At 42.6% G+C, this 18289-nt stretch overlaps 1 protein-coding gene across 1 annotated transcript in view; it reads left to right on the top strand.

Moving 5' to 3' along the window:
* Positions 1–18289, top strand: part of TOGARAM1 (TOG array regulator of axonemal microtubules 1) — a 130668-nt gene that overhangs the window by 61402 nt on the left and 50977 nt on the right. The window contains exons 9-12 of the mRNA XM_081087302.1: positions 4455–4553; positions 12980–13155; positions 13621–13774; positions 13977–14111. Coding sequence (XP_080943428.1) covers positions 4455–4553; positions 12980–13155; positions 13621–13774; positions 13977–14111 — 564 coding nt within the window. The remainder of the gene's footprint in view (positions 1–4454; positions 4554–12979; positions 13156–13620; positions 13775–13976; positions 14112–18289) is intronic.

Genomic DNA, 18289 nt, shown 5'->3' with positions numbered 1-18289 from the left:
TTAAATCCTCACCTCATGATATGTTTATTGACTTTAGAGAGAGGAAGGGGGAGGAAGAAAAAAGAGAGAGAGACATCAATATGAGAAAGAAACATCGATCAGTTGCTTCCCATATGTATGCCCACCAATCAAATCCACAACCTAGGTTTGGGACCTCACCAAGAATCGAATGGGCAACCAAATTTCATTGCATGGAATGACACTCCAACCAACTGAGCCACACGGCCAGGGCAAGGAGTAAGTGATTTTTTAAGGGTATAAATATTTAAATAGAATAATTAGAAGTAACCTGTATTTAAGCATTGTAATCATCTGGTAAGTGTAAGGAGCTGTCATTTTTTATGTATAGCAACTAGGGTTGTAATAAGGTCAACTTTTCTTATTTCTGAGATCTTAAGTCATACGTGTGCTGGCATTCCAGGACATGTATAATTTTGCAGTAAATAACTCAAATTGAGTAAGAGAGAAATTGATTAGAAACTTCTCTTTTTTGTGTACATTTCTTATAATTTAATCCATAATGTAATTCTATATCTTTTCTTTGTCAAGGAGATCAGTTATTCATTGTTTTTATAAAAGAGAATGACAGGAGTCTGGCAGGTGTTGCTCAGTGGTTGAATCGTTGACCAATGAACCAAGAGGGCATGGTTCCATTCCCCATCAGTTTACAGGCTTGATCCCTTTAGGGGGCATGCAGGAGGCAGCCAATCAATGATTCTCTTTCATCACTGATGTTTCTATCTTTTTCTCCCTCCCCTTCTTCTCTCTAAAAATCAATAAAAAACATATTTAAAGAAGAGAATGACAGAGTTGTTTCATGTTTTCTTGCATATTTTATTTTTCATGTAAAGAAAATCAAATACAAAATATACTTTTCTTTCCAAAGGCAATCCTTACCCTAACATACAATTTTTAAATTTTCTTTTTCATAACTTTTTTTATTTTTTATTGATTTCAGAAAGGAAAGGACAGGGAGAGAGAAATAGAAACATCAATGATGAGAGAAAATCATTAATCAGCTGCCTCCTGCACACCCCACATTGAGGATCAAGCCCGCAACCCGGGCATGTGCCCTGACCGGGAATGGAACCGTGACCTCCTGATTCATATGTCGCTAACCACTGAGCCATACTGGCCATGCTTTGTAATTGGTTTGAAATAATTGCTGAATATATTCATTCACTGCTAATGGTATTCTTTTTTATAAAGCAAAATCATAAAAATATGTATATCTTTTGACCAGCAGCTAATTCTCCAGAAAATTACTTCACACTCATAATTTCAATTTTTTTTTAAATGTCTTTATTGATTTTTAGAGAGGAAGGGAGAGAGATAAAAACATCAATGAGAGTGAAACATCCATCTGCTCCTTCCTGCATGCCTCCCACTGGGGATCAGACCACAACCCAGGCCCAACCAGGAATCTAACGGGCGACCTCTTGGTTCCTGGGTCGACGCTCAATCACTGAACCATACTGGTTGGACTCAGGCTTCTAATTCTAAACCAAATATGCACTAGATCTGGTCAACAAGAATATACATGTTCAAAACCAAACTTACTTTTCTTTCCAGACCTGTTCCTCTACCTTTGTTATCCATTTCTGTTAGCAGCATCAGCATGTCCCAGTTATGGAGACTTAAAACTTTAGAGTCATCTTCTCCTTACTCTCCAAGTTCAGTCAGTGACCGACCCATCCTACAAGTACTTCTCAGTTTAATTTGGGCCTTCATTACCACACCCTGGAATCTAATAAAACGTCTTGCCGCTTATTTTCAGAGAATGTAAGAGAGAGAGAAAGAAACAGAAACATCAATGGGTTGCCTCCCATATGTGCCCCGACCAGTGACCAAACCGGAAACCCAAGTATGTGCCCTCACCAGGAATCAAACCTGTGACCTTTCCTTGTACTGAACTACCCTCCAATCAAGGGAGCCACAGTGGCCAGGGCTATGTAGTTTAACTTTTTGCATTAATTCTTACTATTATCCTTCTTTCATGCCCTGTGCTCTAGCATTTTTAATAGTAGTTTTTTTTAGTATGTATAGTCTTCCTACATTCTTTTTCCCAATCTTAATATGTCCAGATCATGTCTACTTTTAGAACACTGGTTTAAAAGCTGTTTCTTTAGAAAGTTTTCCCTACTCTCCTGCTACTTTCCCTACTCTACTAGCCTGAAGCAGGACAAAATACTTAAAAGTAAAGACACTATTATCTTTATATCTCTCTTAGTCTTATGCTTTGTATATAAAGGTGTTCAGCCCTGGCGGGGTGCCTCAGTTGGTTGGAGTATTGTCCCAAACACCAAAAGTTTGTGGGTTAGATTCCCGGTCAGGGTTCATACCTAGATTTTGGGTTTGATCCCTGGTAGGGCATGTAGGAGAGGCAACCCATCAATGTCTGTCTGTCTGTCTGTCTCTCTCTCTCTCTCTCTCTCTCTCTCTCTAAAAAATAAAAAAAAATCCTCGGGTGAAGAGTAAATGAATGAATGAGTGAAGGTGCCGAGTGCCACATGTTAAAGGAATGGGGTGGTGATGAGCCAACCAAAATTAATAGTGTAGCGGTGGGCATAATCACTCAAAAATTGCATTCTGAAATAATCTGGTTAAAGTAAATACTGAGTGCAGTGGTGCAGGGAATGAAAAGACTTCCCAAAGAAGTATGCCAATGAGTTGCATATGTGAGCGAATTCATATTGCAGTAAACTTCAGACTTTTGTAAGATAAGATTTCAGAATTTTGTCTTTTTTCCATTCCTCTCCTCTGCTGGTTGTCCTTTTGAACCTGTTTAATAACATAATAACAACTTACAGCCCCAATGAATAACTTGAGAAAGTTATTAATGATGAATGCTTGAAGTGTTAGCAAACTAGATTCCATGCATTAATATTTTTCTCTAGTTGAATGAATTGGATAGAAGTAGCAAAAAGAGATTGTATAAGGATAGTTTATATGTAAAGTATCTTTAAAGAATATTTTTTCCTTATATTTCCCAAGTGAGATTTGAGCAATATTTCTTTCAATACATCTTTCTTTAAAAGAAAATATAGTGTAAAAAGTAAAAGTAACATTAAAAATGATTAGTTATGTCAGCCTCTCTCATAACAAAAATTAAATTACTTATAGATAACTTGTTCTTTATCTATTTCCTGTGATTTATCTAATTATTCAGCCAACTCTTGATAGTTTATATATAGATTTTATGTTTGTGGGCTATTGAGTAAATTGTTTCATTTACTGACATTTGCTTCTCTTTGTTACTGACCATCTTTGGGGGCTGTCAGATGTTTCCGTCAGTTGGCATGTGCTGAAACAATGCACATTAATTTTGATTATTCCAAACTATAAAGAAAAATATGAAATATGATAAACTACATGGGTTTCTTTCTTTAATCTTTGTCATGTTTGCGCAAAAGCAAAGCAAGTCATTATCTTTAGCAAGTTAGCAAAGTAATCTATCTGCTTAATTTCTTTTCTCTCACATTTTATTTATTACCTTTTTGTCAGTTTCACTTATATAATTTTTTTCTGCCTTTTTTCTTGTTCATACAAAGGTATGAGTATACATAAACAGGTTTTTCAATTATTTTTCTCTTATTGTTGTTCTCTCTTTTTTTACTTTAAATAATTTTTTATTTCTCATGGTTGAATTACAATATTATATTAGTTTCAGGTGTACAGCCCAGTGATTAGACATTATATAACTTAAAATGATCACCCTGATAAATCTAGTACCCATCTGACACCATACACAGTTATTACGATATTATTGACTATATTCCCTATGCTGTACTTTACAGCCCCATGACTATTCTATAGCTATCAATTTGGACTTCATAATCCCTTCACATTTTTCACCCATCCCTGCAATCCCTTTCTCTTCGATTTGGCAACTATCAAAATGTTCTTGATGTCTACGAGTCTCTTTCTGTTTTGCTTGTTCATTTATTTTATTTTTTAGATTCCACATCTAAGTGAAATCATATGGCACTGTATTCCTCTGTCAGACTTATTTCACTCAGTACAATACCTTCTAGGTTCATCCATGTTGTAGATGGCAAGATTTCATTCTTTTTTATGGCTGAGTCACATTTCCTTGTATATATGTACCACTTGTTCTTTATCCACTCATCTGTTGATGAACACTTAGGTTGCTTCCATATCTTGGCCGTTATAAATAACATCTGGATATATGTCTTTTCACTGAGCCACACTGGCTGGACATGTGATTATTTTCTTGTGTATCTCTCCCACTAACACTGGCATGTATGAACTTCTTAAGGTGCCTAGTCTATATTAGATATTCAAATTATAAATATTTATTGAATTAATGAGCATGTGTGAATAAATAAATGCTAAATTCTTTGTATATAATAAATTTTTAGTTTTAAAAGACTATATTATGATATCCCCAAATACTATGTATTTTTTAATGTGGATGTGTTTTTTTTCCTTAGGATTTACAGGGTCATCATCAAATTTACAACATGTTACCAATTTTGACTTCACATCCACAAATACCTTATCGGAAGATTCAGTAGTAGTTGTTGGAAAAGGTATTTCAAATCTATTTAGTTTTTTAATTGTATTTCATGTTCTTCACTCACAAGCAAAGTATCTGAATAAAGAAGAGAGTTTGGTTCAGGTGGTAAATAGAACTTCCTTTTTGAAAAGTTATTAAATTGAAAGAATTAGAAGTGAATACTTCACATTTCTAGTGAAACTACAGTAACTCATGTCAGTAATTTTCAGAGAGATGTTTTATGTACATAACAACTACAGTTTGGAAACATCTAAGGCACTTTTAGGATAGCTAAGACAGTTTTACCATAGTTTAAATTCAAATGGTAGTCCTTATTTATGAATTTAGGGATCAATACAAATTAATATAAATTTATTACCACTTATATAGTGTCTAACCAAATTAGAGTTAACACCTATTATATCTTAGGGGGATTAGGGGACCTATGTAGTACATATTTGCAAATATCCTTTAAAACTAGATGGAGTATTTCCAGCTTTATTGATACTTAATTGACAAAATTGTAAGGTATTTAAAGTGTAAAACATGATCTGACATCCATATAAATTGAGAAAGGATTCCCTATGAAGTTACTTTGCACATCCCAACTAGACTCTGTTTTAATTGAAAAACTAGAATGTGATGATAGGCATTGAGGATATACATCTTATTTTTGGTAAAAAGAATGAAATGTCTGAAAAGCTTTCCTAACTTCTTTACCTGGTAGAGTCTTATTAAGTCATTATAAGGCCCTCCTCAGATTGACTCCAACCTACTCTTACAAACTTATTTTCTCTTAGTTTTCTACGTGCCTTGTACCAAACCAAACTAATTTATTCACTCCACATTCATGCTTTATACTTGTTCAACTCTGCTTACAAGCATACTTACCTTCATAGGATATCCTTCCCTCCTCTGGTCTCCAAATCCATTGTGTCTTCCAATCCCAGCTCAAATCCTTGCTTCTTTGTTATTTTTTAAAAATATATATTCTTTTATTTTTTTATTTTAAACTAGAGGCCCGGTGCACAAAAATTTGTGCACTCGGGGGGGGAGGGAAGGTCCCTCAGCCCGGCCTGTGCCCTCTCACAGTCTGGGACCCCTCGGGAGATAACGACCTGCTGGCTTAGGCCTGCTCCCGGGTGGCAGAGGGCAGGCCCAATCCCTAGGTGCAGCCCCTGGTCGGGCTCAGAGCAGGGCCGATTGGGGAGTTGGGGCACCGCCCCATGTCATGCACAGAGCAGGGCGGATCGGGAGGTTGCAATGCCACCCTCAGTCACGCTCAGGTTAGGGCCGATTGGGGGGTTGGGGCACCGCCCCCTGTCACACTCAAGGCAAGGTCGATAGGGAGGTTGCGGCACCACCCTCTGTCACGCACAAAGCAGGGCCAATCAGGGGGTTGGGGCACTGCCCCCTATCACGCACAGAGCAGGGCCCATCAGGGGGGTTTGGGCTCCGTACCGTCACGCACAGAGCAGGGCCGATTAGTGGGTTGAGGAGCTCCCCCCTGTCACGCACAGAGCAGGGCCGATCAGGGGGTTGGGAAGCTCCTCCCTGTCACGCACAGAGCAGGGCCGATCAGGGGGTTGAGGAGCTCCCCCCTGTCACTCACAGAGCAGGGCCGATAGGGGAGTTGGGGCACCGCCCCCTGTCACACTCAGGGCAGGGCCAATGGGCGGGGGGGAGGTTGGGGCACCTCACCCTGTCACACACAGAGCCACACGGCGATCAGGGGGTTGGGGAGCTCCCCCCTGTCACACACAGCAGGGTGGATAGGGAGGTTGTGGCCCCGCCCCCCTGTCACACACAGAGCCGCAGGGCGATCAGGGGGTTTGGGCACTGCCCCCTGTCATGCTGATCCCGGTGCTGGGAGGCATATTACCCTTTTACTATATAGGATAGAAGCCTGGTGCATGGGTGGGGGCCGGCTGGTTTGCCCTGAAGGGTGTCCTAGATCAGGGTGGGGGTCCCGCTTGGGTGCCTGGCCAGCCTGGGTGAGGGGATGAGGGCCGTTTTCAGGCTAGCGGGTGACTGAAGCTCCCAACCTGTCCTTTTTTCCTTTTTTTTTTTATTCTGGGCCAGCTTTAGCTCTGAGGCTCGGCTCCAGCTATGAGACCTGCTGAAAGCAGGTTTCTGGCCTTTGTTTACCTTCTGCATTTGAAACAATGTTGCGGTCCTGCTGGCTGAAGCCCGGGGTTTTGTTTAGCTTCTATATTTGTTACAATGTTACTTAGAGTGCAGCTGAGAGGCCGGCAAGGCAGGCGGGGAAGCTTGGCTTCCTCCGTCACTGAAGCAAGCAAGCCTCCCTGTTCACGTCAGCTGCCTGGCTGCCGGCCGCCATCTTGGCTGGCAGTTAATTTGCATATTGCCCTGATTAGCCAATGGGAAGGGTAGCGGTTGTATGCTAATTACCATGTTTCTCTTTTATTAGATAGGATATTTTTTAATTGATTTCAGAGAACAGGGAAGGAGAGGGAGAGGGAGAGGGGGAGGGAGAGGGAGAGGAAGTAGGAGAGGGAGAGGGAGAGAGAGAGAAAGAAAGAGAAAGAAACATCAGTGATGAGAGTCATTGACCAGTTGCCTCCTGCATGCCCTTACTGGGGATCGAGCCTACAACCCGGCTATATGCCCTGACCGGGAATTGAAACATGACCTCCTGTTTCATGGGTAGACGCTCAATCACTGAGCCATGCAAGCCAGGCAAACCCTTTCTTCTTGAAACTGTGTTTAACACCCAACTCACAACAGCCTTTCCTTCCTGTGAATTCAGCACTTACATGATCTCATTTGATATTATGTCTTATAATACTCTTATTAGTGCATTTGCTTTTAGACTTTACTAGAGGCATGTTGGAGACCCGGTGCACTGATTCGGCCCAATCCCCACAGGCCAGGCTGAGGGACCCCACCAGTGCACGAATGCATGCACCAGGCCTCTAATCTGTATATATAAAAGCCTAAGCAACCATCCAACCGTTTGGCTGGTAGCTATGATGCACACTGACCACCAGGGGGAAGACACTCAACACACAGGCATGGAAACATGGAACAGACTGATGAATATCAGAGGGAAGGTGGAAGGGGGGAAGGCAGGAAGAGATTAACCAAAGATCTCATATGCATTCTAGAGGCCCAGTGAACGGATTCATGTACTGGTGGGGTCCCTCGGCCTGCCCTGCGGGGATCGGGCCAAAACCAGCAGTCTAACACCCCCAAGGAGTCCTAGATTGCAAGAGGGTGCAGGCCAGGCCAAGGGACCCCACTGGTGCACAAATCCATGCACCGATCCTCTATATTATTAAAGGCCAGTGGACATAATACCGTAATGACCAAAGGACCAGTCACCAGGATGTTCATGGACCACCTCTTGGGCCCCCCCCTCACGGGGCTCTGGCAGCATCAGCAGAGTGTCACAGGGCGCTGGCAGTTCCCTGGAGCGTCGTGGGGCTTCAGCAGTGTTTGCGGAGCGTCACGAGGCACCGGCAGCATCCCTGGAGCATCACAGGGTGCCGGCAGAGTTTGTGGAGAGTCGCAGGGCACTGGTAGCATCCATGGAGCGTGCGAGGCGTCTGGGGGCAGTGGACATGGCCCTGATGGCAGGCTAGGTCTAGGGGACCTTACACACGCACGACTTAATCGTGCGCTGGGCCTCTAGTCTACTTGTATAAAAACTATGGGTGGTGTTCATCACGACCACAACCGCGGCGACCAAATGGAAGGAAGTCAGTCCTGCAGGGGTTGTCTTGGCAATGGCTGTGCCCTCCCCCGACCTGTTTCCCGAAGCTGTTTTCTGTAAGGGCAAGGATTGAGGCAGGAACCCGCCCAGGGGGCGTGGAGGCATATATCTTTCTAAAGTGTGCCGCACCAGCACAGCCAAGGGTGAACCTGAGTGAGGGTGGCTGAAAGGCTTAGAAAAGACAGACAAGAGAATGAAAGCCGGGTCTTGGTGGGATGCTGCTTCTCTGAGAGACAGCGACCACACCCACAGCCATGCCTTTAGTTTATAGCAGATGCTACGAGGCAAAGTAAGGGTGTGACCAAGATGTTTACAACATTCTCCTGGGTTTCAATCCTACTCAGCTACATGCACCTGAACTCTATCAAGCCTACATCACTCAGGCACATGGGACCACGTGTTCGGACCATAGGTTCAAGCTTACAACTATAGCTGTTGGCTATAATTGTGCTGGGAGGGCCCTGCCCTCCAAGCTGGAACTTGCATGTGGCAATGAGAGGACTGTGCCCTCTCATCAGTCCAAGGCTTGAACCTGTCCAAAACACTGTAGCGCTCCCCACAATGAAGTTTCAATTCTGTTTCTTTGTTACTAATGTTGTGGCCCCACCCCATAACAAAGAAACAAATTCTGGGAGGCCCAGGAATCAGGATTTTAAAAAGATTCCCAGGTGATTCTAATGTGCAGCCAAGGTTGAGAACCACTGATATAGATAATATTAAAAATATATCTAAACATGCAATTCTTTGTCCAAAAAATGAGCATGTTCAAAAATTAAATGAAGAAAATTTGGATATACTCGATGGAGATTTTCACACATATTTGAGTGATGATTCCATTGATTCCACAGATGATGCTGAAAAGGAAAATTTTCCCATCGAATTTCTTAATAGTATTACTCCTTCGGGAATGCGGTGTCATAAATTAAAATTGAAAGTGGGTGGAATCATCATGCTATTGAGAGATCTCAATAGTAAATGGGGTCTTTATAATGGTACCAGATTTATTATCAAAAGATTACGACCGAACATTTTTGAAGCTGAAATATTAACAGGATCTGCAGAGGGAGAGGCTATTCTGATTCCAAGAATTAATTTGTCCCCATCTGACACTGGCCTCCCATTTAAATTGATTTGATGACAGTTTCCCATGATGCCAGTATTTGTGATGACTATTGATAAATCACAAGGACAAATTCTAGACCAGGGGTCCTTAAACTATGGCCCGTGGGCCACATGCAAATACAAATATTGTATTTGTTCCCATTTTGTTTTTTTACTTCAGAGTAAGATATGTGCAGTGTGCATAGGAATTTATTCATAGTTTTTTTTTTAAACTATAGTCCGGCCCTCCAACTGTCTGAGGGACAGTGAACTGGCCCCCTGTTTAAAAAGTTTGAGGACCCCTGCTCTAGACAAAGTAGGCATATTCCTACCTGAACCCGTTTCTGCACATGGTCAGTTATATGTTGCTGTCTCTCGAGTTTGAAAAGCATGTAATGTTACAGTTAACGTTCTAAGTATTTCATCACAAGGGAAATTAGTCAAGCACTCTGAAAGCGTTTTCACTCTTAATGTGGTGTACAGGGAGATATTAGAATAAGTTTAATCACTTTATCAGTCATTGTTTGCATCACTGTTGTTTTTATATAATGTTTTTGTTGTTTTCATGTTTTGGTTGTTTTCATATCATGTTTTTGTCATTTTTTTTATCATGCCTCTGTTGTTATATCCTTTTGTTACTGTTTATCTTATCTAATAAAAGAGAAACATGGTAATTAGCCGTACCTCCGCTACCCTTCCCATTGGCTAATCAGGGTGATATGCAAATTAACTGCCAGCCAAGATGGCGGCCGGCAGCCAGGCAGCTTGAAGCGAACATGAGGCTTGCTTGCTTCAGTGACGGAGGACTCCAACGTTCCCCGCCTGCCACTCCTGGCCGCTGAGCTTGCAGTTTGAAACATTTGAAATATAGAAGCTAAACAAAACCCCAGAAACCTGCTTTCAGCCAGCCGGGATCTCAGAGCTGGAGTTGAAACAGTGTTTCAATTATAGAACCCAAACAAACCAGATACCTGCTTTCAGCAGCCAAGCCTCAGAGTTAAACCTGGCCCAGAATAAAAAAAAAAAGAAAAGAAAAAAAGGAGCAGTTGGGAGCTTTAGTAACCCCCAGCCTGAAAACAGCCCTCAGCCCCTCACCCAGACTTGCCAGGCACCCCAGTGGGGACCCCCACCCTGAAGGGTGTGTGACCAGCTGCAAACAGCCATCATCCCCTCACCCAGGCTGGCCAGGCACCCCAGTGGGGACCCCCCGATCCAGGACACCCTTCAGGGAAAACCAGCCGGCCCCCACCCATGCACCAGGCCTCTATCCTATATAGTAAAAGGGTAATATGACTCCCAGCACCGGGATCAACGGAGCTGCGAGGCCTCCCGGCACCGGGATCAGCGTGACAAGGGGCAGTGCCTAAACCCCCTGATCGCCCTGCAACTCAGTGTGTGACAGGGTGGCGGGGCCACACCCTCCCTATCCGCCCTGCTCTGTTCATGACAGGGGAAGGCGCCCCAACCCCTTGATCAGCCCTGCTCTGTGCCTGATAGGGGGGAGCTCCCCAACCCCCTGATCACCCTGCGGCTCTGTGTGTGACAGGGTGCGGCGCCCCAATCCCCTGATCAGTCCTGCTCTGTGTGTGACAGGGTGCAGCCCCCCAACTCCCCCCCCCCACGGGCCCTGCTCTGTGTGTGACAGGGTAGAGCCATAACCTTCCCATCGGCCCAGCCCTGAGTGTGACAGGGTGCGGTGCCCCAACCCCCTGATCCGCCCTGCTCTGTGTGTGACAGGGTGTGGTGCCCCAACTCCCCTATCAGCCCTACTCTGTGAGTGACAGGGGGGAGCTCCTCAACCACCTGATCAGCCCTGCTCTGTACATGACGGAGGAGCTACCCAACCCCCTGATCGGCCCTGCTCTGTCCTTGACAGGGTATGGAGCCCCAACCCCCCGATGGGCCCTGCTCTGTGCATGACAGAGGGGGGCCCTGCTCTGTGCGTGACAGAGGGCAGCACCCCAACCCCCTGACTGGCCCTGCTCTGTGCGTGACGGGTTGGCACTGCAACCTCCCCATCGACCTGGCCTTGAGTGTGACAGGGGGAGGTGCCCCAGCCCCCCAATCGGCCCTACCCTGAGCGTGACTGAGGGTGGCATCGCAACCTCCCGATTCGCACTGCTCTGTGCATGACAGGGGGCAGCGCCCCAACTCCCCAATCAGCCCTGCCCTGAGCCCAACCAGGGGCTGCACCTAGGGATTGGGCCTGCCCTCTGCCACCCGGGAGCAGGCCTAAGCCAGCAGGTTGTTATCTCCCGAGGGGTCCCAGACTGCGAGAGGGCACAGGCCAGGCTGAGGGACCCCCTCTCCCCGCTGAGTGCACAAATTTTTGTGCACCAGGCCTCTAGTTTATTAATAAATTTATATATTATTTTCATATACATTTTACTAATTTCCTTTCATCTCTCACACTTCTATTATAGAGAAAAGGCAAATAGCAATATTAAAATATCTCTGCTAATTAATTCCCTTTTTTAAAAAAATATATATTTTATTGATTTTTTACAGAGAAAGGAGAGGGATAGAGAGTTAGAAACATCAATGAGAGAGAAACATCGATCAGCTGCCTCCTGCTCACTCCCTACTGGGGATGTGCCTGCAACCAAGGTACATGCCCTTGACTAGAATTGAACCCGGTACCCTTGAGTCCGCAGGCCGATGCTTTATCCACTGAGCCAAACCAATTAGGGCAATTAATTCCCTTTTAATGTGCAGAAATTTCATGCACCAGGCTACTAGTATATATATAAAAGGCTAATATGCTAAGTATCCAACCATCCAACCAGTTTCTATGATGCACACTGACCACCAGGGGGCAGACACTCATCACAGGAGCTGCCGAGCTGCAGTGACTTGGCAGCAGCGGTTCTCGGGTGACGCACCCCAAAACCAGAGAGGAGGAAGCCCGATTCCTCGCAGGGCCACGCAATTCCACCTTTGGCCATGGGTTCTGTTGTTACTGGGGCATTGTTGGCCCCGAATCTGATCTACTGCACACTCGAGTTTGCGTTCCACACCCTGTACAACAGCAACTTTGCAGAATACCCTCTTGCACTCCAGGACCCTTTGGGATGTCAGAGAGCGGGTTTCAGCCGATCCCCGTAGGCCCGGCTGAGGATCCTCACCTGCCAGACAGACCCCACTCACTCTGCAGACGCCTTGTGAGCCCCGGCGCCACCCCAGGTGCAGTCGGCCAGGGAGGGACCACAGCAGGTTGGCAACAGGGCGTGCCCAGTCCATCTCACCCAGTCCTGCCCCACCGGCCTCCTTCTAATTAATTTCCTTTCAATGTGCAGGAATCCGTGCACTGGGCCTCTAGCATGCATATAAGATCTTTGGTTAATCTGTTACCACCCTTCCCCGTACCCCCTTCCCTCTTAGATTAATCAACCTGTTCCATTTTTCCATGCCTGTGTGTTGAGCATCTGCCCCCTGGTGGTCAGTGCACATCATAGCTACCGGTTGGATGGTCACTTAGGCTTTTATATATAGAGATGATTATTTAACATGTTTTTCTTATTAACTAATTGTTCATTTCTTGAAGGCCAAAGCCTTGTCTTAAACTTTATTTTTCAGAGTGACGCATAGATACTTAATGGCAATCTATTGTTGGTTGATTTCAGGTGTATTTGGAAGTCCAAATTCAGCACCAGCAACCTGCAGCCAATCAGTGATATCTTCTGTGGAAAATGGGTATAGATTTTCAGTTAAACAAAGCATTGAACCACCATCAGGGATTTATGGAAGAGCAGTCCAACAAAGTATTCCATCATATCTTGATGTTGAGAATGAAAAAGATGTAAGTTTATTTGCTTAATTATTAGAGTAACTTTAAGCCTATCATACATTATTGTTTTGTATATGTCTGATTTGGGTTGATGAAAGTGTTCCAGTTAAAAAATTTTTAATTGCAATGTAATTGAAAATTCTGATGCTTAATTTTTTAAATAATAAATTATTATTTTTTCCACCAAATATGTTCATGTTCTGGTATATAGCATCTAGTGTATTTTATACTTTATGTTACTTTATGTATGTACATGTGTATGTGTACAGACTAATATCCTCAGGCACAAATTTTGTTGGATATTAGCTCTATGTAATTCTATTCTATTTTAGAATTCCTGAAGTAAGAACTAAGAAATGTATGATTTATATTATATATAGACATTTAATGCCTATATACAGTTGTCTGAGATTAAGATAGTTATTTTAAATGTCAGAGTCCCTGAATACTTTCAGATATTTCAACTTTTTAATGCAGGTCAAACTTTCTGTTTCAAAATCTACCTTTGGCAAGATGAAACAAAAGAGAAAAGAGGAAAAGGAACTTTTTGACATTAAAGATTGTGAAAAGAAGAAACATAATCCCTGGGAGGAAATGAAACATACAGAAACTGAAAAAATGATATCAGAAAGTAAGTGGAATTTAGCTTATGGTGTGCTGTCTTAACAATAATATTCTAGAGCTAGTGTAATGAGGTTCTACTTAGGGTTATATATGGCTAATAGTGGAATATGTTGAGCTATAATGCTGAAATTTATAAAACCCAGTAGCTATTATAAATATTAACTATTACTCATAAGCAGGAGGTGACTGATTGTTTTTCTCTTTTCTAGACTTAAATATTTTTGGAGATGAGGTGGGAATATCAAAAAATGAGAGTTCCTCTTTAGAAAACATTACCTTTAACCCTCCATTGAAAGGAGGGGCCAGTTTAAAAAGGTCACCATCTCTAGTGTTTTCAGATTCAGGTAAGTCACTTGTTTAAATGGAAAGAGTAATGTCACCATGCTTGTTGAGCTTAAGAGACCACATCTGGTTCAGCTCATTGGTGATGGAGAGAACACTAAACTAGTAGGAGTCATTAGACAAACCTGGCTTTTTAAGTATCAGTTCTGCCTTTTAATTAGCTTTGTGACCTGAAAACAGGCCTTATTTTCTGTCTTTATAAATCTCTACATTATCCCAAAGATCCAGATTATCTCAAAGATTTCTTCCATGCTCCCTGCAAATATTCCTGTTTCGTTGAATAGAGTTTTTCCATTTTACAGGTAAGATAATGGAGATTTTGAAGCTAGTTTATATTAGGGCATGATTTTTTAAAATTATATTTATCATTTATTCAGCCTCTCATTGAGTATTTACAAGGTTCCATACCTGGCCAAACGTAGGCTCTATGTTTCCTGTATTGTTTTTTTCTTTTCTTTTCTTTTCTCTTCTTTTCTTTTCTTTTCTTTTCTTTTCTTTTCTTTTCTTTTATTGATTTCAGAGAAAGGAAGGGAGAGGGAAAGAGGGATAAAAACATCAATGATGAGAGAGAATCACCGATCGGCTGCCCCCTGCACATCCATTACAGGGGATTGAGCCCGCAACCCTGCATGTGCCCTGACCAGAAATCAAACCGTGATCTCCTGGTTCATGGATCCACACTCAACCACATAGCTACACCTGCCGGGCTCCTGTATTGTTTTTAAAAATATTAAAAAGATCTGAGGTATAGTAGCAACTAGGTAAAATCAGAGGTTAAACTGAAATATTGTGAGAACTATAACAAACATTAAGGATTATTGCTTATTAGCTAGGTTTATTATTAATTACTTCTAAGGAATAAACTGTGTGAACTATAATAAACATTCTTTAATTTATGTTGAGTCTAAAGTCAAGGTATCAACAAAAAAAAAACAAGTATGAAAAAATAAATATTTAACCTTCTCAAAGATAAATATAAAAAATATTTGAGCTAGATGAATGTCTCAGGTTTTTCCTAGCTTGTAATTCTTTGATAATACAAGAAGTTGTGAAAACTTAAAAAATTCTGTATCCTCAAAACTAATCATTGTTGAGAGTATTACTGATGAGAGATGTTCGTCTATAAAGTTACTAGGGGAAAACGGCCCTAAGAACTGGTTAAGTGTGGACAGGCTATTGGGAGAAAAACCCACAAAACCTCTTACCTACACTAGTAGTTAACAGTACCAAATAGTACAAAATAGCAATAAGTCATAATTATGTTTTTTTTTTAATATGTCTTTATTGATTTTAGAGAGAGGTAGGGAGAGGGGTAGAGAGATAGAAGCATCTATAGAGAGAAACATTGATTAGCTGCCTCCTGCGTGCCCCCTACTCGGATTGAGCCCACAACTCGGGCATGTGCCCTGACTAGGAATCGAACCAGTGACCTCTTGGTTCATGGGTTGAAGCTCAACCCAAATCATAAATTTTTAAGTATTCATTCTTATTAGAGACATCACCTAATTTCGTTATTTTGCCTATAATGGAGGCTTCACAGATTGTGTTTCTAGGAAGTATGAGGAGAGTGCATCCTTGAAGTCACCCTGGTATTATTTGAGCAGAAGAATATGCTTACAAGATAAATACAAAAGTGCAAGTAAATTTTTATTTATTTATTTTTTGTTAATCCTCATCTGAGAATATTTTTTCCATTGATTTTTAGAGAGAGTGGAAGGCAGGAAGGGAGAAGAGGAGAAGGAGGAGAGAGAGAGAGAAATATCCATGTGAGAGAGACACATCGATTGGTTGTCACCTGCAGGAGCCCTGACCAGGGCCAGGTATCAAATCTGCAACCCAGGAACCCATGTCTAACCGCTTAGCACACTAGTCAGGGCTGAAAGCAAACTTTTAGGAACTATTTCAACAGTTCGACGTTGCCATGACACTTTTATTGTATTTTATAAGAGTATTAGTCTACAATATGGTGGAAGTTTGAAACAAAACCAATTTAGTTTGAGCATTACTGATTTGGATTTATATTGTATACAACTCCTGTTCAAGACTAAAATTTTGTTTAGTTTTCTTTCTTTTTTTTTCCACATGAAAATGCTAAAGATACTGATATAACTGCAAGGTTGAAAATTTGGTATTTATCTACATTTCTTTCATAATGAGTTATTCTCTCTCTAATTTAGGTGGAGTATAGAAAGGGAATCCTTAAAATGTTAGCATTAGTTTCTTCATAATCCATATATATATACATATATATATATATATATATATATATATGTATGTATATATATATATATTATTGATTTTTTACAGAGAGGAAGGGAAAGGGACAGAAAGTTAGAAACATCGATGAGAGAGAAACATCAATCAGCTGCCTCCTGCACACCCCCTACTGGGGATGTGCCTGCAACCAAGGTACATGCCCTTGACCGGAATCGAACCTGGGACCTCTCAGTCCACAGGCCAATGCTCTATCCACTGAGCCAAACCGGTTACGGCTTCATAATCCTTTATAATAAAAGGGCAATATGCAAATCAACTGAACAGCAGAACGTCCAGTTGCTATGACGCGCACTGACCACCAGGGTGCAGACACTCAACACAGGAGCTGTCCCCAGCCCACAGGCCCCTATGGCTGGATGGGGCCTGCCTGCCAACCACTCGGTCCCTTCCCCCTGGGGCAGGATCCAATTGCCTGATAACAAACAGGGAACCGGGGTGGGTGGTGGCAGACATGGGCGGCGCCCGGCCAAGGACCCTGCCCCACTGGTAGCCCCACATACAGAGGGCAACCCGTGACAGGGAACGGAGCCAGCCAGAGGGCAGGAACAGCCAACCTCTTGGTCCCTGCCCCCCCCCTCCCCCGCCCCCCCCTACCCCCCGGCCAGCAGGCTCTGATCGCCCAATGGTGAACAGGGAACCGGGGGTGGGTGGCGATGGGCGGCGGGCACCAGGGCCAGCACGAATTTCGTGCGCTGGACCTCTAGTGTAGGAATAATATAACTATCAGATAGGGTTCCTGAATGAATGAAATTAGATAATGTAAATGAAGCACTTAGCACAATACTAGGCAAATTCTCAAATAATAGTTAGTATTTTGTATTTGTTATTTTTGGGGGCTTATGAAATTCCCAAGTTGGAGGTTTTTATTTATACATATCAGGCTTACATATGAAACCTAATAAGGTTATAATCTGAATCATACCAAAAAAAAATTTTTTTTTAAATGAGGGTGCTTGCTTCGGCAGCACATGTACTAAAATTGGAATAATACAGAGAAGATTAGTATGGCCCCTGTGCAAGTATGACACCCAAATTCATGAAGCATTCTATATTTTTATACAAAGTAATATTGAGTATAAACTGTAATTGAAAAAAAAATTTTAAGAAAAATAAAATGAGGACTATTATATTCTTTTGAAAATTTTTATTTGTTTTAAATATGTTTTTATTCATTTTTAGAGAGAGAGGAAGGGAGAGAGATAGAAAGATAGAAACATTGATGGGTGACAGAGAAGCATCATCGATTGGCCACATCCTGCACGCCCCCTTCCCCGCCACTGGGGATCAACCCCACAACACAGGCATGTGCCCTGATTGGAATGGAACCAATGACTTCCTGGCTCATGGATCAACGTTCAGCCACTGAGCCACACCGGCTAGGTTAAAATTTATTGATTTGAGAGAGAGAAAGAGAAATGGAGAGATTGGAGCCTGCCCCCGGGAGAAGGGACCAAGAGGTCAGCCAGCAGGCCCCATCCAGTGATTTGTTTTTCCACTTATTTATGCATTCATTGGTTGCTTCTTGTATGTGCCCTGACTGGAGATCAAACCTACAACCTTGCCCTGGCCGGTTTGACTCAGTGGATAGAACATCAACCTGTGGACTGAAGGGTCCCGGGTTCAATTCCGGTCAAGGGCACGTGCCTGGGTTGTGAGCTTGATCCCCAGTAGGGGGCGTGCAGGAGGCAGCTGATCGATGTGTCTCATCAGTGTTTCTAACTCTATCCCTCTCCCTTCCTCTCTGTAAAAAATCAATAAAATATATATATTAAAAAAAGATTATAAAAAAAAAACCCTACAACCTTGGTGTATCAGGAGGACATGCTAACCAACTGAGCTACTGGACCAGGGCTATTAATTATATTCTTCTTCTTCTTTTTATTTTTTTTTAAGAAATTAATAT

This window comes from Myotis nattereri, assembly GCF_964212035.1.
Source record: "Myotis nattereri genome assembly, chromosome: 1".
NCBI lineage: Eukaryota > Metazoa > Chordata > Mammalia > Chiroptera > Vespertilionidae > Myotis > Myotis nattereri.
Note: the sequence above shows the minus strand (reverse complement) of the source record. Positions and strands in the feature narration are given on the sequence as shown.